This window comes from Myotis brandtii, unplaced genomic scaffold, assembly GCF_000412655.1.
Source record: "Myotis brandtii unplaced genomic scaffold, ASM41265v1 scaffold115, whole genome shotgun sequence".
NCBI lineage: Eukaryota > Metazoa > Chordata > Mammalia > Chiroptera > Vespertilionidae > Myotis > Myotis brandtii.
The window spans coordinates 18,926,057-18,949,950 of NW_005353967.1; the positions used below are offsets into that span (position 1 = coordinate 18,926,057).

The following is a 23,894-nucleotide window of genomic DNA, read 5'->3' on the forward strand; positions in this document are numbered from 1 at the left end:
GCTGCCTAACTGCTCCCCTGCTGGCCCGATTGCCCCTAACTGCCCTCCCCTGCTGGCCTGATTGCCCCTAACTGCCCTCCCTTTCAGGCCTGATCCCTCCCAACTGCCCTCCCCTGCCAGCCTGATCGCCCCTAACTGCCCTCCCCCGCAGGGCTGGTCACCCCCAATTGCCCTCCCTTTCAGGCCTGATCCCTCCCAACTGCCCTCCCCTGCTGGCCTGATCACCCACAACTGCCCTCCCCTGTTGGTCATCTTGTGGCGGCCATCTTTGACCACATGGGGCGGCTATCTTGTGTGTTGGAGTGATGGTCAATTTGCTTATTACTCTTTTATTAGATAGGATACAGGATATGAAGAATTTAGTAAAGGCAACATTCTCTTTGTATCAGCTAGAGCAGCAGTTCTAAACCTGTGGGTCGTGAACAATGAAAATAGATCCTGCATATCAGATATTTACATTACGATTCATAACAGTAGCAAAATTACAGTTATGAAGTAGCAACAAAAATAATTTTATGGTTGGGGGTCACCACAACATGAGGAACTGTATTAAAAAGGGTCACGGCATTAGGAAGGTTGAGAACCACTGAGCTAGAAACACCAACACTGAGTGCATGTATTCATTTAAATCTTGACACTACTCTCTACAAAAATGACTAACACTACTTTAAAAATATTTTAAGTTACATGTTTAAAGGTAGGTTGATGAGTGTATCAGTTAGGAATGTGTTTGGCTGCAAATAAGCAGAATCCAACTAACAATTTCTTGGGAAATAGGAGCTTACTGTTTAGTACTGAACAGGTCCTGGAGTTACCAGCCAAAGGCTGGTTCAATGGCTTAAAGATGATGCTAGGGACCCAGGTTTCTCTGGCTTTCATCCCCACCATCCCTAGTGTGCTGGCTCTTATCCTCATGGTTGCCATGCAGCTGCATCCCCAGAGACCACTTTCACATTCCACCGAAGAAGGAAGATGATGATGGAAGAGTAGTGAATAACTGAGCCAACCAAATCTCTTCCTTTGCATCAGGAAAGCCCTGCAGAAGGACTTCTACACTTGAGTTAGAACTGGTCCAGTGGGGAAGTGGCTAGGGAGGTGGGAACTGTGGATAAGAAATACTGAACATTGGTTAAGAAACACTTTATTACAAGTGGGGTAGGGACACATAATGTAATATGAAAAAAGAAAGATATCCATTTTTATTTTATGCTATTACATATTTTATTTTTGTAAGCTGGCTTATATTTTTATGGAGTAAAGACTAGAATAATATTAAAGAATGTTTTGAATTATCCACATGTGGATTGCCCAAGGCAAAACAATAAACCCTATTTATTAACTCAATAAAATGTACTGACTACAAACTCGATCCCCTGTACTGTGCAAGTACATGGGACTTAAAGACAAAGGAGATTGGCCCTTGAAGTTCACAAGTCCAGTGAGAGATGCGTTTATAACAGGATGGTAAGGGCTCCATTAGAGATATGTGGGGAGGGTTTTAGTCCATGGAAGAGGGGCTGATTAATTCTGCAGGAAGTGGAGGTAGTCTATTTCTGAGAGGAGGGAGGGGGCATTCTAGACCAGTGGTCGGCAAACTCATTAGCCAACAGAGCCAAATATCAACAGTACAACGACTGAAATTTCTTTTGAGAGCCAAATTTTTTAATCTTAATCTATGTAGGTAGATACATTGTTATTAACTTAATTAGGGTCCTCCTAAGCTGGCCTTTGCTAAAAACGTCCTCAATCTGATTGAGGTACGTTCGCTGAGGTCGACCCCTTCCAACTCTCCCAATCCACACTTGTCTTGTATACTTGTTTCATCTCCTTTCCGAAAACCGACTTCTGCGCATAGGCCACGAAGTTTCCATCGCACTGTACGTGCGCGCCTGCACGTGGTATTTTGTGGAAGAGCCACACTCAAGGGGCCAAAGAGCCGCATGTGGCTCGCGAGCCGCGGTTTGCCGACCACTGTTCTAGACATTCTAAACCTGTGTTTTGGGAATGGTGAGCAGTGTCGAGTGTCAAGAGATGAGGCTGGGCACACTGTAAAGAGTGTCTAATACAGCATAACCATCAGTCCCAGTTTGCCCGCGGCAGTTTATGACGGTTGTCCTGGAGTCCTTTTCAGTTAATGACGCCTTTCATTCTCTAGTGTCCTGTTCTGTATGACAAAGTGTATGACTTCTTTACTCATATAACTTAAGACAAAACTGTTTCAGTGTTTCTTGAAGCAACAGGGACTTTTGACATAGGAAAATAAATGATCCTATTTGTATTTCAGAAACTCTGGTGGCAATGTGTACGGTGGAATAGAGGAGAAACCCAAGGCAGGTAGAGCAGTTAGGGATCTAATTTAGTAGTCTAGGCAGGGTGTGTGTGTGTGTATGTGTGTGTGTGTGTGTGTGTGTGTGTGTTTGTTTTTAGCATTGACTGTGCATTTTATTTAGTAAATCCTAACAATGACTTTAAGAGGTAGCTTCTGTTACCTCCAATTTATTGATAATTAAACAATATGTCCAAGGTCACACAGCTAGTAGGTGTCAGCACTGGGGCCTGGCCCCAGGCTTATTCTATTCCAAGGTCTGATACATATATATTCATACTCCACTACACAAGGCTGTTTCCCTAGGTGGGCAGCACTGAGCATGGGGAACAGGGGAGGATTTGAGAGTTAAAGGGACAGATCCGGTGATGGATGGGAGAAAGAGACTCTGAACCTTCTAATGTGAACATTGGGAGGATGACAACTACTGAAGAAGAAGAGTTTGGGGGATTAAACAAAAATTACTTTGTTTTAAGATATTATATCACATTATATTTTGAGCACCACTGAGTTACTCAGGAAGAGATATTTAGCAGATCACTGGAAATACAAATTAATACTCAGTAAGGAGGCAAGGGCAGTATACATGAGTCTGGAAGAAACGTGAGAGAAACAGTGAAGAGCTGAAGCCTTATCAGTAGTTAAGGTCACACAGGGAAAGGGGATATACCAAGAAAAAGGGTAAGGAAACCTGGGGAAGACCTGCATTTAAGTAAAAATGGAAGAAGTGCAAGTTGCAGAAGAGACTGGGAAAGAGTGGACAGGGAGAAAAGGTATGTGTCAGATACTACAGGGAGGACTAAGAAGCAGCAAGAGTAACTGCTGACCTTAGCAAGGCCGAACAGGTTGGAGGAGGAACTTGGGATTCAGGGAGTTGAAGGGCAAATGGGGATATTGGCAGTCAAAAGCAGCAGAAGCTCCCTGCGGCAGAGGCAGAGAAGAATGCTTCAGGAAACCTGAGCATGTTCAAAGGCTGAGGGGAAAGAGCCAGTGAGGAGGAAGAAACAAAGCATAGCTGATAGAGCAAGGTCTTAAGACTTAAGAGGAGGTTGGGATTAAGAGCACAAGGGGGAAGTGAAGGGGTCAGCCCTGGAATGGAGGAGGGAACTTCGGAAAACAATAGAGAAGGGGTGGTTAAGACAGAAGCACTGAGGCTGGGACCACGCCCAATGCAGTGGGAGGCTAAGAGAAATATGTAAAGGCGGATGAAAGAGTAAATGAATAGATATACAGATGTACATGAAATACATATAGTGAACTAATTTAGTGTTAAATATAAAGCTTCAGCTTCAAATGGCTGGAAAAACCAGTGTTCTCCAAAGTGGAAAGCACAAGGGTCTGCTCTGGCAAAGAAAATCCATTGAGAAAAAACCTACTAATTATTTTTTCTCATTCCTTTTGAAGTTCTGTTTTTTCTCTGTACATATTTTAGTATACACATGTTAGCACAGTGAGAGATATACACATGTAATTTAAAACTACATTTATACATCTAGGGAGTGCACAGAAGAAAGATTTTAATGTAAATTGTGTAAATGTACACAATTAAAAAGTTAGAGGACCACTGGGTTAAATTTGTTCTTGTAAATAATTTTATTCATGTTTTAAAACTGGTTATTCCTACTATATAGAAATGTTAAAGATTTTCATATAATCATATACACATTTCTAAACTCAGCTTAAAAATAGATTTTCTGTTGATACTATGATTTCTGGGTTGATAATTATGTTAAATAAGATGAATTTTGTCTCTGTCTTTCTAGGATTTATACCTTTAACTCAGTGGTTCTCAACCTTCCTAATGCTGCGACCCTTTAATACAGTTCCTCATGTTGTGGTGACCCCCAACCATAAAATTATTTTCATTGCTACTTCACAACTGTTAATTTTGCTGTTATGAATCATAATGTAAATATCTGATATGCAGGATGTATTTTCATTGTTACAAATTGAACATAATTAAAGCATAGTGATTAATCACAAAAACAATATGTAATTATATATGTGTTTTCCGATGGTCTTAGGCGACTCCTGTGAAAGGGTCGTTCGACCCCCAAAGGGGTCGCGACCCACAGGTTGAGAACCGCTGCACTGTTTTTACTTGTCTTTCCATATTGGGTAGAACTTCCATTATAATGGGAAATAGTGTTGAGAGTAGGTAACCTTGTTTTGCTTTTCTGACTTAAAAGAGAATGCTTCCAATATTTTATGCAGTGAGAGGTAAGTTGTATGGCCCAAAGTCTTTTGCATTTATAACCCCAAGTGGCATGCACATTTATGAGCTATCCTTTTGGGTTTTAAAATCAGGGTGATACTAGCCTTACAGAATGACATGGATGCTTCCCTTCTTTTTCTTTGTTCTAGAAAAGTTTAAATAATGTAGAGATTATTTCTTTTTTGAAGTTCTGATACCATTTAACTTTTTTATTCATAATTTATACTTTTCTAGGAAACCATTTCATCTAAATATTCCAATTTATTGGTATAGAAGTATACATAATATTATTTTATAATTTAGAAGATCTGTTTTACCTCCTTTCTCTTTTCTAATCTTTCCTATGTCTTCTTTTTTTAAAAATCACATCAGCCCATAGTTTCTCTCACTCTTTTTTTTGTACATTCTCTGTCTTTTAAAAAAATGTGTATTTTCTGTATTCAGAAGACAAGGAATTATTTGGAAACATAATAATTATGTTAGATCAGGCTTGATAACCGAATTATTGAAATTTTGTGTTTGTATATATAGCTATATGTACCTGTATGTCTATCTATATATCTATCTTTCTCTGATTTGTCATTTTCTGATGAGTTATTAAAATTACTATTATCATGGCTTTGTCAATTTCTTCTAGCACTTACAACATGTTAGTGAGTATTACCACTATGGGTCTCCTCTCTCCTGGTGGGCTGACTGGACTTAAGTAGATGAGATGACTGGTGGCATGGACTCAATAAATTGGAAGGCGGGTAGGCAATGGCCTTATCTCTCCATCAACAGATGTAATATTGGATTTACCCTAGTGGTAGAGGGTTTGAGACTATTACTCTATTAGATACAACTGAGTTTCATCTCATCTCAAACCATCCCTGCCTCCTTCCCACAAATTCAAACCCTGCTGTACCTTTAGACTCCCACATCCACACCAACACCCTTCCTGGCAAGCAGTTCACTTTCCTTACAGTACAATTCTTATGTTTGCAATTAAATGTGTATATTACTGCTGCTAGGGGTCAAGTTGGAGAACTGGAGGTTGGAAGCAATTCTTTAATTTCCCAATGACTTTTGTACCCTAACTTTTCTTTTCACTTGTTCATTTTGTGCTTGATATTCTGCCAGATTTGTTCTTACCATTGCAGTAATTTTTCTCCCATGAGGGTTGGCTCTATGGTTTTTATTTTCTCTGTTATTGTTTATCGGCTCTCATTTGCCTTCTAATAATTCAAATTGTGCTAATAATTCTTCACAATTTCTGGCCAGCTAATGGCTTTCTTTCTTTAATGCTCATTCTCTTTTAAAAATTGAATTTTCTGTCTTTTTCATAGATTTTGGGCAAAAAGAGGGGTGGATGCTAGAGCTCAGCCCTCTAACTTGAGTCAAACCACATTCTTTTCATACTAGCTAATACATTAATATCTGCTGATCACAAAGATAAGAACTGTTTATGCAGTGCATCTACTTTTAGAGAGATACATTTCTGTATATTATACACATTTTCAATCTCAATAAATTTAATCAAGGATTTAATTTGATGACCATTTAAAATGCAAAGCAAAGAGACATTAACACATCAAGTATCCGGATAACTATATAGCTCCATATGATAGTTTTATCTATCATCTATCTAACTATCTATCTACCTACCTATCTATATGTGTCGTATAACTATAGATTTAGAATGAATCTGGAAGCTAAAGTAGGATTATTTTACTCTTATTCCCTTTCTTTTATAAATAGAAGTATACCTCAAAGACTTATAGTCCATGTTCTCAGAATTTCTGAAGGTTTCTTATCAAATATGCTCTTATTACCCATAATTTTATGTATTGATTTGTATTATGTATTTCAAGAAAAAAATTCAATATTAGCCATTCTTGCCTCCCCCCCCCCCCCCCCCCTTTTTTCCAAGACTAATACAGCACACATCACTAAGCAAAAAGTGCTATTTACTATGCAAAAGGCACAGTCAGTGATTGGCATCTAAGACTAATTGATCTACTCATTACCACTATCTCCCTACCCCCACTAGCACTACTATGAAGCTATTGATTTAAACACTGTCGATCGGTTTCCATTTTCTGATTTTGGGCAGGCCAATTAAGAAAGTGAGTAATTGTGATTACACTGCTTCAGGATCAATTACATTTGATCCAAGACAAAGTGTTCTTTTTGGAACATACACACAAAATAATTTTTGATCTAGTATCCTTATGTGCTTAATAAAATCTAAAGTACATAATTAACTTTTACCTTCACAACAGCAAAACATACTAATGTACATGCTTAAAATAACGAAGGCTATTTTCTTTGTAAAATACATTCATCATTTTCCTAAAGTTAGTTTAAGAGAAATTGAGAAAAAACTGTTTATATACACTCTTCAATGTAAGATAAGAATCAAACACTACCTACATATTTATCTTTAAAGGTATTTAGTTAATTGTGAAAGACAAAATGCAAATCTCACCCAAAGGACTACAGAGGAAATCTTTATCTTTGTAATAAAAACATAGTTTAAAAAAACCACCTTCATTACATAGAAATATAAAATGTTCTTTAGATAACTTGATAAGAAAAAGAGAATTATTTTAGTTCTTAATTTTGCCCTAACTTGGTGCATGAGCTTTGTCATTGGGCTCACATTGTCAAAATCATTAAAATGAATATACCTCTGGCGCTGGAGGCAAATCTATTTAGAGTGATGTTACTCATAGTCTTGTGCTCAGTAATATTGATCTGTGTTGTCTAATAGAAAAATAATAAACAATTACTAGACAATGTTGGGAAAAGTAATCAGTTTTTATATATCACTAATATAGGAGACCTCCCAAAACATAAAGGTGATGATCTGCATAAAATCAATGTGTTATGCTACATTGCTTATATTCATCATTGCAGGTTCTCAGCAATAAATGGTACAATATTAGGTCTGAATTACTGGAAAAATAAAAAGGCATATGAAATAGAAAGGTTGACTATATTTAAATATAAACTTGTTTTAAAATGTCTATTTCCTAAACTTGGAGATTTTTTATCATAACAAATACTGCTTTAAGCAAGTTAAAACTTAAATAAAATGTCCCAATTCTTTTTAGAATAAAAACAGAGCAACCTCAAATCAAAATAAGAAATTATATCCTAGACCAGGAAAATACAAAAGAGTTCAAAGATAATTCTTAAAGATGCATGAATATAAACTCTGTACTAATTGCTAATAGTTTTTGGATTTCATTAGAAATGTATAACACATATAAAAACAATGGCAAAACTCAATCCTAGAAAAAGCTCTTTTGAATAATATCCACCTGTTTGAAACCTTTGCCAACTGCATAAATGTTCTTTTAAATTTTATCAAAATAGTTTGTAAATTAAAGTAAAAAGGGAAAAATGTATGGGTTTTAAGTACTGACAGAATAAATAATTCTCCACTTAAGAAGTTTAAGATAACATATTAGATGTTTAAAAAGATACCTTCTCTGGGCTATTCAGTAATATTAAAGTTTTTTTTTAATTTCTCCTGAATTTTCCTCATCAATTTTCTCCTGAATGTTCCAAAACTGTAGAGTTAGAAGAAGTGAAAATATTATTTAGCAGTAGCTTCTTACTTTGACCAACAAACTGTGAATTTCAATCACATATGGCAGACTGTAATGGCTAGTTGTATAACAAATACTAAACATACATATATTGTACACAATTCATACAACTACTGCATGGTAGTCTAACCATTGCCAAAGAAAGGCACATTTGTTTAAATGTTTTGTCTCTCAAAGAAAAAAAGCTGTTGAAAGCCAAGTTTTGATCTGCTATCCTTTACAGGAAATAGAAAATACAGAAAAATAATTGAACTTACCACAACTGGAAACTGGCAGTCTGAGTGGAATCACAGAAGTCAATACCCATTGAAACAGTAATGGATCCCTCAGGCTCCAGAGATTCTAGGAAATTAGATAATTTAGACATGAATACACGGAGGAAGTAAAAAAGAGGCAAAGTAAACACTGAAAACTTATGTAATGCTTGTAGTTTAGACAAAATGGTCAAATTTAATGATGGTTTATAAGAGCACTTTCAAACTAAGAATATTAAAACAAATTACAAAGTAATTTCACTATTCTGCTTGAAAGTTTTCTTTTTTATACTTAATTCTGCATATTTTTCAATGAACACATTATATCATTTCAGAAACATATCTCATCCTGAGAATGTATGTTTTACAATATTATCTTTATAGGCATTGAAGGTGAAAAGGAAACAAATTTAGTCCTGCGTGAAACAACTGTAATGAACTATGGGTGCTTTTAAGAAATTATGCATTTAAAACTATGGAATATTTATCTAGATATAAAAAAGTAAATTTTAAACAATGTTTCAAATTTCCACTGGAAAAAAATCAAAATACAAAAATTTAAAAATGCAAATTAAAGCAAAACTGGAAGAAATTAATTTGTTGTACTCAGAAAATAACCAAGACAACTGTCATTATAGGAACAAATGGTAAGTCCAATATACGTATAACACTAATGTTTTTCAGCTAACAATGATAAAACTTAAGACCATAACAAAATTTTATTCTTTTTGTGATTCCAAAGTCTGGCTATACATTAGAAGAATAATGGAGAAATTAAATATATACCTACTTAGTATAAATATTTATGCATATATTATACTTATACATATAAAAGCCTAAGCGACTGTTCGACCCTTAGCTATGATGCGCACTGACCACCGGGGGAAGACACTCAATGCACAGGCATGGAAACATAGAAGAGACTGATGAATCTCAGAGGGAAGGGGGAGGAGGGAAGGCAGGAAGAGATTAACCAAAGATCTTATATGCATACTAGAGGCCCAGTGCATGGATTCGTGCACTGGTGAGATTCCTCGGCCGGGCCTGCAGGGATCAGACTGAAACCGGCAGTCCAACATCCCCTGAGGGGTCCAGGATTGCGAGAGGGTGCAGGCCAGGCCGAGGGACCCCACTGGTGCATGAATCCGTGCATCGGGCCTCTAGTATTTAAATAAAAACCATCCACTTTTGATTACCACTTTGCTAAAAGTCTTCAGTGTAAGTACAGTCATACTATACAGTAGCTTTATATTTAGCTACTCTGTAGCTATTCTGTATATATCTTATTAGATAGAAGTATTTTAGCAGACACACTCTAATCCAGTAGACTGTAACTATCCTAGGGCTTGTTCAAAAATATGATTTGCCATTAAATGTTAACAATAACAGAGAAGATGGTATAGATGGAACAAAAGAATTCAATAAGCTTATTATATCAAGAAGTATATTTATGTCTTATAGTCTCGATGAAGACTAGGCAGTATAAGAGGGTACTTGTTTGATGCTGAATTTCATTAGTTTGTAAATTTAACATTGACCAGGATGCTGCGCAAGTACCAGACTTGCTGCCAAAATCTTTGGCAAATAGGCATTACTGTTGAATGTATAACTATAATGATACTTTTTTTTTTTGCATTTTTCCTAAAGCTACACCAGTTCACAGCTCTGTCAGTAACACTGTTCAAGACTATTCTTTAGTGAATCCTACTGCTTTGTTCTGTGCCATCATATACTAGGGTCTGGTCTAGTCTGTAGCCGAATACCACACTAGCATATGCTGTCATCTCCATAACATAATGGCATTAATGACTTAGATCTCTCAAATCATGTACCCCTGTATTTCATTTGACAAAGTGACAGTTCTCAAAATGTCTTGTTGATAGCACTCTTTGACATAGTTTGGTATCATTTTCAGTCTTGAGATAATTAAGTGGGAGTTTAGTGCCATGCTAATCCTGAAGGACAGCTCATGATCAATGGTATGTTTTATTATATAAATGCTTCAGGAACAAAGTGATCAGCATAAAATTATTCATATAATGAATGCTCATAATATTTGAAGCCTACTACATTGGAGAAGTCTACCCTTTCAGGTGTCTTAATTTGGATACTTCTCTGGATCTCTACTATATACATGAGAGGGTTAGATAGAAATGGCTGAAAAACACTGGTTCTATTACACCACACCATTAATCATGAAAAATGAAATCACACAGATGCCATCTACTTTGATGTGACAGTTGTACAGTAACTAGTGAAATCTTAGCTGACTTCAAACGTGTCAACTGTTAACATAAAGTCACTGAACAGTCACTGAACAGCCTAAGGCTATTCTCTCTTTGTGTGTATCTGTTTTACATCTCTTATATACTGGTCTCTCTGGGGGAAATGTCACATTATGCCTAATATTCTTGCAAGGAATTCAGTTTCACACTTCAAAGGCAGGGTAAAATTCAGACAATAGTCATCACATATTAAACATGAATATAAAATAGATTGGTGACAAATAAGAAATCTGCTGTGGGGGAGAGGAGGGGTGGGTGGAGGTGGAAGAGGGCATAGAAGGGATAAATGGTTTATGGGCAAAAATAAATAAAGTTTAAAAACAATAAGAAATATGCCGAGCTCATTACTATATGTATATGTGCTTATTAAATAAAACAATTATCTTAGCTGCCTTATTTCACAAAACATGAAAATACAGTATTTGTTTTTGTTGCAGTTTTAAGATGTTTTTGGAGTAACTCCACTATAATCTATTGATAAAAGAGACTAGGTAGTATTATATACAAATATCTACTGCATGGGAAAGAACTCTGTATCTTGAGGATAATTCAATAAATACCAGTGAAATGAATGAAACATTATAGTCATAAAATGTGCCTAAGGAAAAAAAAGCCTACTACTAGTACTGAGGCAATGGTATATGTTCATATTTTATTTCTGTGTAAGGGCCATACTATGAAATTTATTATATTTATTTTTTCTATTCCACATAGGCCAGCAAAAGTTCAAGTCATTGACTCATTGTGCCAGCACAAAGAAATGTTAATACTGTTCTACTGTTTTAACCTTTGGATAACATTTTCAACCTTCAGACAATTTATCTATCAGCTGCTTGACACTTCTTAATTTTTTAACTAGGTAAAAAAGGCTTAATTTTAAGCAGTCAAAACAAATTGTGATACTCACAAAATAATAAAGAATATGTTACTATATTAATATATTTACATATATTAACTTTACAAAAAATTAAAAATCAGGACACTGTATTCTTTAAATGGTGTCTTGGTTACCAAATTATTATTTTTTAAATAAAGGGTAATAAGTGTGTCTGAAATCGCCTTACTATATCTCTACATTGCTTACTTATAAAAATCTAACATATTCCATCTATTGTAAAGTGGTTTATTCCTTTGTGTAAAAATATAACACAAAGAATGACATCTTTACTGAATGAATGACTATGAAAAGTATATAAGAGGATTCAACAATGTCAAAGAGCTCAGGTAAAGATGAACAAACATAGAATGGCTATGTAAAATAATGAGAAAGAAGACAGTTTGGTCAAAAGGCTTTGCTCACTTAAACTTATAAATAGATAGTATTTGGAACTTTCTGATTATACATTTCAAGGATTCAATGATAGAAACCTTAATTATTTTTAAAATTTGTTTTTATTGATTTCAGAGAGGAAGGGAGAGGGAGAGAGAGAGAAACATCAATGATGAGAGAGAATCATGGATCGGCTGCCTCCTGCACACCCCTACTTGGAATCGAGCCTGCAACCCAGGCATGTGCCCTGATCAGGACAACCTTATATTACTTTTAACTGAGAGCCTGAAGCTTCTCTGAACAAAACTTTAGTGTTGTCTCCACTTACACAAAATAGAAACAGAGACAGACATCTAATTATTATCCTATTTTAAACTCAAAGTAAGACATACAATTATAACACTTAATTTTTAAAAGGTATATTTTTGATACAGTACTTAAAAATGGAAATAGATGACATCTGGTCAGACAATATCATGTACGGGCCACTGAGGCAACCTGGAACACATGATGCATCGGAGGGACAGCCCCTCAACACTGCTGGCCGCGTAGTATCTATATAATATCTATAAAGAGCCAGGGTCGTATGACCGAAGACTCGACCAGATCGGAAGTCAGTGCTGGGTTGCTGTGGCGACCCAGCACTGACTGGGGCCGCTGTGGATGCCCCGACCCAGCAACGACTGCCTAGGGGGCTGCGGATCAGGCCTGGAGAGAGGCCTGCAGAGAGAGAGGCAGGGTCTGATCCATAGCCTCTGTGGCAGACATTGATCAGAACTTGCCTCTCTTTCTCTCCCGGCCTCCACCAGGGCTGCTAATCAGCCCCACCTTTCTGATCAGGCCCCGTTGACAGGCCCAGAGACGCTGACTGGTATAGAAACTGACCAATCAGAATCAAATCTGGGTCAACTGTGAGGAGCCAATGGCTTCCTAGGAGGAGGAGCTTTTGATGCTGACTGGCATAGAAACTGACCAATCAGAACCAAATTGGCCGACAGAGGAGGGCAGTTGGGGGTGAGATCAGGCCTTCAGGGGAGGGCAGTTAGAGGTGATCAGGCAGGCAGAGGCAGTTAGGGGAGATCAGGCCAGCAGGGAAGGGCAGTTGGAGGTGAGATCAAACCGACAGGGGAGGGCAGTTAGGAGTGATCAGGCCAGCAGGGGAGAGCAGTTAGGGGCAAGATCAGGCCGGCAGGGGAGGGCAGTTGGGGGCGAGATCAGATCGGTAGGGGAGGGCAGTTAGGGGCGATCAGGCAGGCAGAGGCAGTTAGGGGAGATCAGGCCAGCAGGGGAGGGCAGTAAGGGGAGATCAGGCTGGCAGGCAGAAGCAGTTAGGGGCGATCGGGCAAGCAGAGGCAGTTAGGCAGGCAGGCCATGAGGGGCAATCAGGCAGGCAGAGGCAGTTAGGGGCGATCAGGCAGGCAGGCAGGTGAGTGGTTAGGAGCCAGCAGTCCCAGATTGTGAGAGGGGTGTCCAACTGCCCACAGGGATCAGGCCTAAACCGGCGGTCGGACATCCCCTGAGGGGTCCCCAATTGGAGTGGGTGCAGGCTGGGTTGAGGGACCCCCCCCCCCATGCATGAATTTTGTGCACCGGCCCTCTAGTGTGGGAATAAAGACCCAGTACTGCCATAACATGTGTTTTATTCCAACAAAAATGAGATTTCTGGGTTGGTTTTTAAAAAATGTATAAAAAAATCTTGATTTTTTTAAATAGTGGCAACAGTTTAAAATATTTTTTTAATATATTTTTTATTGATTTTTTACAGAGAGGAAGGGAGAGAGATAGTTAGAAACATCAATGAGAGAGAAACATCGATCAGCTGCCTCCTGCACATCTACTGGGGATGTGCCCGCAACCCAGGTACATGCCCTTGACCAGAATCGAACCTGGGACCTTTCAGTCCGCAGGCCGACGCTCTATCCACTGAGCCAAACCGGTTTCGGCAGATTAAAATATTTTTAAAACATGATGTGTATAAATACCAGCAATATACTCTGGGCTAGTATATATTATATGTGTGGAAAGGAAGACAAGCAATATACTATACAATCTTCCATTCTTCACTCCCTTCACTTTTCAATTTATGGGATGTGAAAGGAAACAGAGAAGGGGAGGTCTACAATAATAAAGATAGTCTAAAATCAGAAAAGGAAAACAGGGAATGGAAATGTGAAAACAGAGAATGTGAAAGGAAACAGGGAATGGCAGGTCTACGATAATAAAGATAGTCTAAAATCAGGAATGAGACTGAAATAGAGAGGTAGGAGGAAGGTGATGCAGCTAGGTAAAGCGGGAGGCAATTTTGATTCTTCAGACCTATCCTTCTGTGAATACTAAGGGCAAAGAAATGTTTTTTATTTTTATTTTGTATGATAAATTTGGTTTAAAAGGGCAAAAACAATCATAAACTGAGTATGCTAATATCAATAAAATATGTATCTACTTTACTTTTAAAATGAACACATTTAATTATCAAATATAGTTCAAATTTTAAATGAGAATATTTACCTATTGGATTAAAAACATGCATTTCCATGCCTGTAGGAAGTTTTTTTTCTCCAATGTGGATATTTTCGATCTTTCGATCTATAGTATTATTCAGTGTTATTTGTACAGAGACCATCTTATCACCAAAAATGCAAGGCTGTCTTGAAAAGAAGTAATGGGCAGCTAGTCCTTTCCCACTCATGCGATGAAGCAGCACATGAGTTTTCATTGGTACAAAGACAGGAGTACTGACCTATTGCATGTTGGAAAAAGAAGGAAAAAAAGGAATTAGTAAACATATTTAATAATTCTCTTAGAAAATATGCAAAAATTTCTAACATTAATTCTTGCTTTCCCTAAAGTATTACATAAACCACAATAACAAACATTAGCAGAACATCACACATAGGTAATTAAGTCATAAATTTTTTGTGAAGTAAATGTCTTCAAAACTATTAATTTTTCTGTACTCTGCAGACATAAATATTTTGAAAATATGTCTAATAAGAGAATCTCAGTTATATAAATATATTTTTTATTTTAGAGTTTATAAAGTTTTTTGTTAGTTTTTCCTAGGTAAAAAATTATTAACATTTTGCTAATTTTTTAATTAGTTTTAATAATTTATCAGTTGATTTTCTCAGGTCTTTGAACTGTAAGACAGTCTTACTTGCCAGTAATGAACATTTTGTACCTTCATTTCCAATCCTGAGTCCTTGAACTTTTTTCACCTTGAGTTTCTTTCACTGTAAATGGAAGACTATGACCTCCTTTAAGGTGGTTTCTTCCCTTGCTTTAGTGATTAAAAAGATCTTCCCTACTTTGAGATCAGGTAACATCTGCACTTCCATTTTCTTCTAGAGCTTTCTTTCTTTTTTTTCTTTTTTTTAAATTCAGTGAAACTGATGTAGCCTACTGACTCCATATATAGTACTCTTCTATAAATAGTACTCTTCCATATATAGTACTCTTCTATAAATACTAACCAATAGTATGTACATGATTTAAAAATAAATATTTTCCCTGACGCCTGTACATGATTTAATGTTAACCGTTCCTCAATGACCTTAAAGTACAAACATTCTAATTATTTATGTACTTGGGAGATAATTTTGGGCCTTGATTGAGCTGTTAACCCAGCACCACATTTTTTTATTTCTTATAGCCCTACAATATGATTAAATTATTTGGCAAAACAAAACATCTCTATTCCTCTTCCCTCTCCCGCCCAGTATTTTCTTGCCTAATCATCTCTTTACCCTTCCACTGAACTTTAGATTTCTTTAGTTAAATTCTCTGCTCAATCTTGAATGAAATCAGAGGCAGCATAGAAAATGAAGAAATAGTCCATTCTAAACTCATGTCCTGGCTATCTTTGCACTCAAAGCAGAAGTATTGCATGTGGCTTGACCTGACATGGCCAAGCTTTTTTTTTTTTTTTAATCAATTTGTAATTAACCAAGCCTAATCAAGACTATTTCCTAACAAGAGCTCTCCAAAACTAGGTTTTCTATTATAAGTGTGAAAGTACATATTAATTTATTCAACATGTTCACTATGCAACTGACGCCTGATGACATTAAAACCTCATCCTATATAATAAAAGGCTAATATGCAAACCGACCAAACAGCGGAATGACCGGTCACTATGACACACACTGACCACCAGGGGGCAGACACTCAACGCAGGAGCTGCCCCCCTGGTGGTCAGTGCGCTCCCACAGGGGGCGCGCCGCTCAGCCAGAAGCCAGGCTCACGACTAGCGAGTGCAGTGGTGGTGGTGGGAGCCTCTCCCTCCTCTGCGGCAGCACTAAGGATGTCCGATGGCCAGCTTAGGCCTGTCCCTGGCAATTGGATATCCCCCGAGGGCTCCCGGACTGCGAGAGGGTGCAGGCTGGGCTGAGGGACCCCCACCCCCAAGTGCACAAATTTCGTGCACCGGGCCTCTAGTTAATAATAAATTAAGATTCATCCACAAAAATCCAAAAGTTAAATATCATATATACTAAATGATAGAGTATCTTCAAAGCATCATTAAAGTATAGTATTCCTTTTCCAAAAGTTTAATCTGTACGGGTGGACAATTTAAAATATAACCTAATAAATACTTAGGTAAATTTTAAATTTTGGCTATATAAAGTAATAAACAACTGGCCTATGCATCCTATTTTGGCTGTTTGATGATAATAACAATCGTCTAGTATTTTAAGTTTTCAAAGCACTTTCACTTTTAAGTGTAGATTCTTTTCCTTATAGAAAAATTATTTTCAAAACTCTTCTGTTTCAATGCACACACTAAGTTCTATTTCCTTTACAAATTCAGGGGTGGGGGTGGGGGGTGGGAGGTGGTGGTGGTGGTGATTAGTGCAACCTAAAACAGCAAACCTTAGCAGTAAACATTCACTCTTAGAGTGGGCATCATAAAAATAAGCAAATGGACAGAGAACGTGTGTGTAAGTTTACACGAGTATACCGTATATACATAATATATTTATAGATTTACACTCAGCAAAAAAATCTTTTTTCCCATAAATTCCCATGTCACTGAGGCTATGACAATCAACTTTAAACATAATCCCTTAAATAGATAATTATATTTTTCAGTTTCTTATGTTTATTCTCTTAATTAAATAAGCATATTGGAAAAAGTAACCATCTTAGTGTTTTTTTTTTTCCTTCGTTGTTCCAGAGACACAGTTTTCATTATCTCCTTAAATACATGTTGATATAGCCAGTCATGTGGATGTAAAGTACAGCATAGGGAATATAGTCAATAATATTGCAATAATGATGTACGTGTCCGTTGGGTACTAGACTTATCAGGGACATCACTTCATAAGTTATACAAGTGTCTAATTACTATGTTGTACACATGAAATTAATATATTGTATGCTAACTGTAATTGAAAAATTTTAAGAAGTGAAAAAAACTCATGAAAGCTTGGGCAACATATCAAATGGGGAAGTAAAGCTGAAAGTTGGAGGGAGGCAAGTGTACAGCAGAATGAGAAAAGCAGGACAGAAGCAGGGGTTTAGTTTACATGCAGCCAGGAATCAGCAATCCAAATATCGTAAGGTGCTGAGTAGGTACGCCACGCCTGAAGTCATTTAAGAGCTATCAACATGTCTTGGTTGTATTGAGTCTCTCTCTCAATCTAACCCTGGGATACATGCCCTTAATATCTGTGCTTTTTTCTACCTTGTCTCAAACTTCTGCACCTTTATTATAATAGTTAAAAAGATGTGCAAAGGAAGACAAACAGTATGATTCTCTCTACTCATTTTCCCGCACTCAACCAAGTTCAAGAAGCACTGTCTGAATTCAACATTAAAAATGTCCTTCCTGACAATCTTGAAAGGTTACGTGTGATAATACAGAGTTCTATGTCCTCTTCTACAATAAGTAGCATCACACCTGGCACTTTGTGGTAATAATATATACTTCTTTTTTATCTACAGAAGGAGGCTAACTGAAAAGGTTGTGTTTTTAAAAAAATCTGCTTTCTAAGTTCATACAAGTCATATTAAGCCAACCCCCTCTAGTATCTAGATCAACCACACGTGACATTTTGTTCAATAAACCCAGTAGATTCCATAAATCCTTCACCATTTCCCATGGCTAATACAATTAATCCTGATAGGAAAGCAAGATTTTAGTTCAATATTTTGTACATCTGATTAGATACCTATATTCCAGAAACATATATATGATCTGTGGATGCTTGTATTCTAAGATACTAACCAGTGTGAATGGCTTTTCCTACTTCACATTTTATAAACATAAATAAATTTCATAAATGTAAAAAAACACATACATCGTAAGTTAATTACAGAATGACCTAGATTTGGATTGTGAAAATGACGGTTTAGGAAAAAAGGTTGATATTTAACAAGTTTGAGCAAAATTGATCTTGGGCAGGGGTCAGCAAACACAGCCCACAAGCCCAAATATGGCATTTTATCGAGTTTTGCTGGCACAGCCATACTCGTTCACTTACATGTTGTCGATGGCTGCTGTCCAATGGTAGAGCTGAGTCCCTGCAAAGCTAACATATTTACTATCTGGACCCTTTACCGAAAAAGTATGCTGACCCCTGTTCTAGGGGCACAATGTTACACCCTTGCTTCTCCCCTCCCTTTCCCTGTCAACAGGGAACAATTCTCCACAGGTCTCTCATATTTCTGCATGTTTTCTGAACAAAGGCATTAACTACTTTGCTCCTAACAATTTTTTTCAAGGATGTTTGTATAGCAAACAGCCTTTGGAAACAGGTAAATGCCTCTCTCTGGGGCAAAAGTAAGACAGGTTTGCTAATAGCCCTTTATAAAAGACTTGGATCTTCTATATGCTGGTTCCTCTTGGTGTGTAAAGCAACACACTGCACATACAGTCACCATCTGGCCTTCATCGTGTCACCCCGTAGGAGCTGGAACACAGAGAAGCTGCGCAGATGGTGGTATTCTGCCACAATAGGCCACTGCATTGCTGTGGGTAATCAACTGACCTGTGTCCTCTATAGGTATCTGTGAAACTGTCTCAGGCTAACCTGTTATCTTGCAGGTAGGTAACATCTCATACCCTTCACAGTTCTTAATACCCCCCACCCCTTTTTTGGTCACTCAACATTCCCAGATCCACGTACTGCAAATAGCTACATTAACACTTAGTAGGGCTATCTATCATATATATACAGCTGTGCAGTGGCACCTGACTGAGGGGTGTATGTGAGCTTAAATTCCAGCTTACAATCAAGGGTTGCCATTTTAGAGTCTATACAATGGCACCATATGAGCTAGTGGCTTTGCTAAAGACACTACAGAGTAGAAACTTTTTTTTTTTTTTCTTTTGACTTCCTTTATGGAAGTCCATGATATCACCCGGTCAACTATATCTATGGATTTCTGAAGTATCATGATGTGTTCTGAGAGCTGACAAAGAAGTGTCAAGTAAGTTCTGTGACACTGAAGAATAGGAATACAATGTTCAGGGCTGTTCCGACCTGTTTGGAGACTCAGTGTTGGCCTTCTTCCCTGTAGCAGTAAGTATGGAACTGTCTGCTCAGCACACCCTACCGTCTTCTAGGAACCTTGCTGTGTTCAGTTCCTGATGAAGCTGGCATGTTCTCATGCCACCTCATGACCTGGCCACGGTTAATTTGTTCAGAAATGGGCGCAAGGCCTGGTGTGTCCCTTTCTGAGGATTTATGGGTTTGGGACCTGGGAAGTCGATCCAGTCTCTCTCAAATGGCTAAAATTCTGAGATTTAAAACTCTAATGTCTGTGGCCTTAGTCTTGCCATATTGTTCAGCTAAAAATAATATGTAATTTTCTTATTTATTATTAGAGGCCCGAAATTCATGCACGGGTACGGTCCCTAGGCCTGGCCGGCTATCAGGGCCAATCGGGGCCTTCCTTCCTCTGGCTGCCGGCTGGGGCCTTCCTTCATTCCACACCACCCCCTGGTGGCCAGCGCACATCATAGCGAGCAGTCGAACTCCTGGTGAGCTGAACTCCCCAGGGGACAATTCGCACATTAGACTTTTATTATATAGGATGTTGATCTGCCTCCCCACTTATTCCCCATTTTTATGTTCAATTGTATAAAACATAATTGTAACCCTTTTCAAAATCAAAGCATAATTTTACTATTTTAAATGATTACAGAGATTTATAGATACTATAGCTCTAGTGTTGGTCATAACTATACTTTAATAGATGCTGAGTGTTCAATTATAACAGTTTCTAAAAATATTAGTCTTACAGAGCATCTGTGATGACAGGTGGAGATTATCAATATTAATATTTGTTGGTTTTAGGATATGACCTGACTAGAAATTTTCTATTTTATGTAACTAGTGGCCCGATGAACAAATTCATGCACAAGTGGGGTCCGGCCAACCCGCCCCAATTGGGGCCAATCAGGCCAGGCCGGCCGTGGGGAGGGGATGCGGGCGGTTGGCTGGCCAGCCCTGCCCCCTGGTCGAACTCCTGGTCAAGGGGACAATTTGCATATTAGCCTTTTATTATATAGGATTGTAAAAAAGAAAAAGGAACAAGTACCATATTTCTTGAAAGCACACACAAAGAAAAACATTAGCTAGAAGGACTTCTATGATACAAACACTAATTCTCAAAACATCTAGCTTTAGTTAACAGCATTATTTCCCATTAAATATTAAAACTTGTATAAAGAGGATAGTAGGAAAGACAATATTTGAAAACATTAGTTTTGATTTAATTATTTAACTGCTAATGTTCAAAGAAGTAAAAATCTAGCTGCATTATAAGTAAATAATATGGGCCATCCTCACTACGATCCTTAAGGAGGTAATTAGTTCAGTAACTGTAATAATTCTAAAATAAAAAGCCTCCTTCTGGAGTTAACTGAACAAAAAGCATCAAGTAAGAATGAGATAATCCTCTACAAATCTTTACACAGCATATGTTTAAATAATAAAACCCGTTTGTGTACCTTTAGATGGTTTATGAAAATAACCAATCAATTTTGCAGACACAACATTATTTCTAAAGGAAATCTATGTGACTCATGATGCCTGTAGATACACAGAGACAAACCACACATATTTTATCAGTTTATTACAGTAAGCAAATAAGCGTGGAATGAGAGTGCACATAACTGTCTACTTAGCGCTTACTGAAACATTTATAAGAGCTGTTATCTCCCTAATAACAGACAGACAGCGTGCAATTTTAGAGAGGAGAAAAGCTTCATATTTTTTAACACTTCACTAAAAAGTAACTGAAGAGTGTAAAATGAAAAATACTCTGTGCAGTTAGCTGGTAATGGACCATATTATCAACTCAAGTTAGATTTATAGGATACAAACTAGTCACTAATAGTTATTTTATGACATAGCATGTCTGCTTTTTTTTGAGATTATTAAGATTAAAGTTGTAAAACTTCTTTTGAACATAGCTGCTCCAAATGATTGAATTATAAAATTTAAATGAGAATTGAAAAATAAAACACAGAATATCAAGTAGGTGACTAAGAATAAACCTTGTTCAATGTCTGCATTATTATTTCAAAGATGACATATCCATGTAAAGCTTTATGAAACAATGTTTTCCAGCCTTTTATGCTTTAATCCATAGTTAGTCGCTTAATCATTTCTACGTATTTTCAATGTATTCTGGTTTTGGACTTAAAAAATATGAAGATCTGCAGTACATAAAATGCTCTCTTTGTATCTAGCTTTGTTTGATTTATTTTATAGCATATCTATTTAGATATGTGATTTATAAAAATGACCAGAGATACAGTCTCATCTTTAAAATTAGGACTTTTAAAACCAAATGTGTGTCTCAACAGATAGAGCTGTAATGCAGAAAGCTACAGTATTGTCTTATTTACCCAGTAAATTATAGAAAGTGAGTCTATTTTACCTTTAATCCATAGTATTGGGCCTAGTACTTAGTATAGGATTAAAAAAAGATCAAAGTGCAAATGTGTTTAACTCTTAGCTATAATGATAAACATAGACTCAAAGAAATAGATTTCAATCTTCCATCAAATATTACTTTAAATAAATGGTTTATAACCCTAAGATAACGTCCTCTTTACACAGAGGTGGTCAAAAGTAGGTTTATAGTTGTAATGTAAATAATAACACAAGAATAAATTCCATGTTTCGTGTACTCAGAACTGTAAATCTACTTTTGCCCACTCCAGCATATGTAAATTTAGGTATTCTAGAAAATACTTGTGCTAATTCCTTATATTTTATTTTAGTAATCAACATATATTCTGAAAAACATGAAACTGTTTTTTACCTTTTATTTTGGTAATAATATACATTATAAAAAATAAACTTGCAGAAAGAGCCAACTATATTATCAACTGACATTTAATAAGTATCTTACTTCATGGATGGTGTTAAGCAGGTGCCAGGAAACTACACCTGTGGATAAAATTTAGTCCACTGCCTGTTATCATATAGCCTGTAAACAAAGAATGGTTTCTGCATTTTTAAATGATTGGAAAAAAGAAAAATAACATTTTTTGTGACACTAAAGTCATACGAAATTCCAATGTCAATGTCTATAAATAAAGTTTTATTGGAACACAGCCACATTCAATCATTTATACATTATTTATGACTGCCTTGGTATTAGAATGGCAGAGCTCAGTAGTTAGCGCCTGCAAAGCTGAAATTATTATCTTGCCTTTTACAACATTTGCTGACACTCTGGTATAGAATGTATTCAATTTACATTGGTGTTGAGATGAAGAAGAAATTACTTTATAATAATATCCTACTAGAGAGGAACCAAGATGGCGGCATAGGTACACACTTGTACTTGCTGCCTTGCACAACCACATCAAAAACACAACTAAAAGACAAAACGGATATCATCCAGAACCATGGGAAGGCTGGCTGAGTGGAAATTCTACAACTAGAAGGAAAGAGAAAGTGCATTGAAGCTGGTAGGAGGTGCAGAAGTGCAGAGGTACGGAGGTGTGCGCGGAAACGGGCTGGCAACTGGGTACACTATTATCTTTTTTAATCAGGAGGGAGATACAAGCTTCCAATTGCTTTGAACTCCAGTTCAGGGCGAGACTTTGGGGACCCAAACTCATACGGGGAGAAACTAGACTGTCTGGCATCAGGGTGGAACGTGAGGGCAGCTTTCTCGCAGAGGTGCTTGCGGTGATCATTGTTCCTGCACAGGGCCGCAGGACACAGAGACCCAGGACCTCTCCAAGGCGGAGCAAGCTGGCAGCCATTGTGGTTTGCTCCACCCTGATGATTCCCTGAGACCCCACCCCACCCAATTTACAACCCCACCCAAGCTGTGCACAGAGGCTTTTGCATATGAATGGCCTGTTCTTTTGAAATCTAAAACTTAACAAACTGCAGCTGGGTCAAAGAGCGCCAAAGCCTCCAAAAGGAGACCTAGACAGCAGCCTGCATTGCTTCACAACTGGGCCTCATCTGGGCACTTCCAAACCCCAACAAAGAGTAGGAATCTGCAGATCTCTCTGTAGCTCCTGCTGGGTGGCCTCAAGCAGTGGCTGACTTTGCACCTCCTTAGAGATCCAAGAGCCAGTGTACCCAGTGGTCAGAGTGAGACCATACTAGAGTACAACTCTGCATATCCATAAGCGACACACTCAGGGGGCAGACACAGTGAGCACCAAAATTCCACTGAAGCAAGTCCTGCTCCATAAGGGTGTATCCATAAGCAGTTCTCCCATTGTAGACACAGCTGGTCCTCACAACCAATTGGCCTGGTGGTCAATTCCTCCCAGTGATACCAACAGCAATCAAGACTTAACTACAACAAGACTGTGCACACAGCCCACAAAGGGGTGCACCAAGAGTGTCCACCTCAGGTAATTGGGGAGGCTGAGCCACTGGGCCCTATAGGACACCTAGCACAGAAAGCCACTCTATCAACACAGGGAAGCAGCCAAAATGCGGAGACAAAGAAAC

At 37.6% G+C, this 23,894-nt stretch overlaps 1 protein-coding gene across 7 annotated transcripts in view; it reads right to left on the reverse strand.

Annotated features, from left to right (window-relative positions):
• Positions 1 to 23,894, reverse strand: part of AP3B1 (adaptor-related protein complex 3, beta 1 subunit) — a 188,961-nt gene that overhangs the window by 17,936 nt on the left and 147,131 nt on the right. For 6 of the 7 annotated variants that reach the window (XM_005858062.2, XM_014550016.1, XM_014550037.1 and 3 more), the window contains 2 exons: positions 14,458 to 14,689; positions 8,398 to 8,482 (listed from right to left, as the gene is read on the reverse strand). In XM_005858062.2, the coding sequence (XP_005858124.1) occupies positions 8,398 to 8,482; positions 14,458 to 14,689 (317 nt within the window). Of the gene's footprint in view, positions 1 to 8,397; positions 8,483 to 14,457; positions 14,690 to 22,374; positions 22,399 to 23,894 lie in introns of those variants that run through there. The other variant, XM_014550052.1, reaches the window with a different exon arrangement.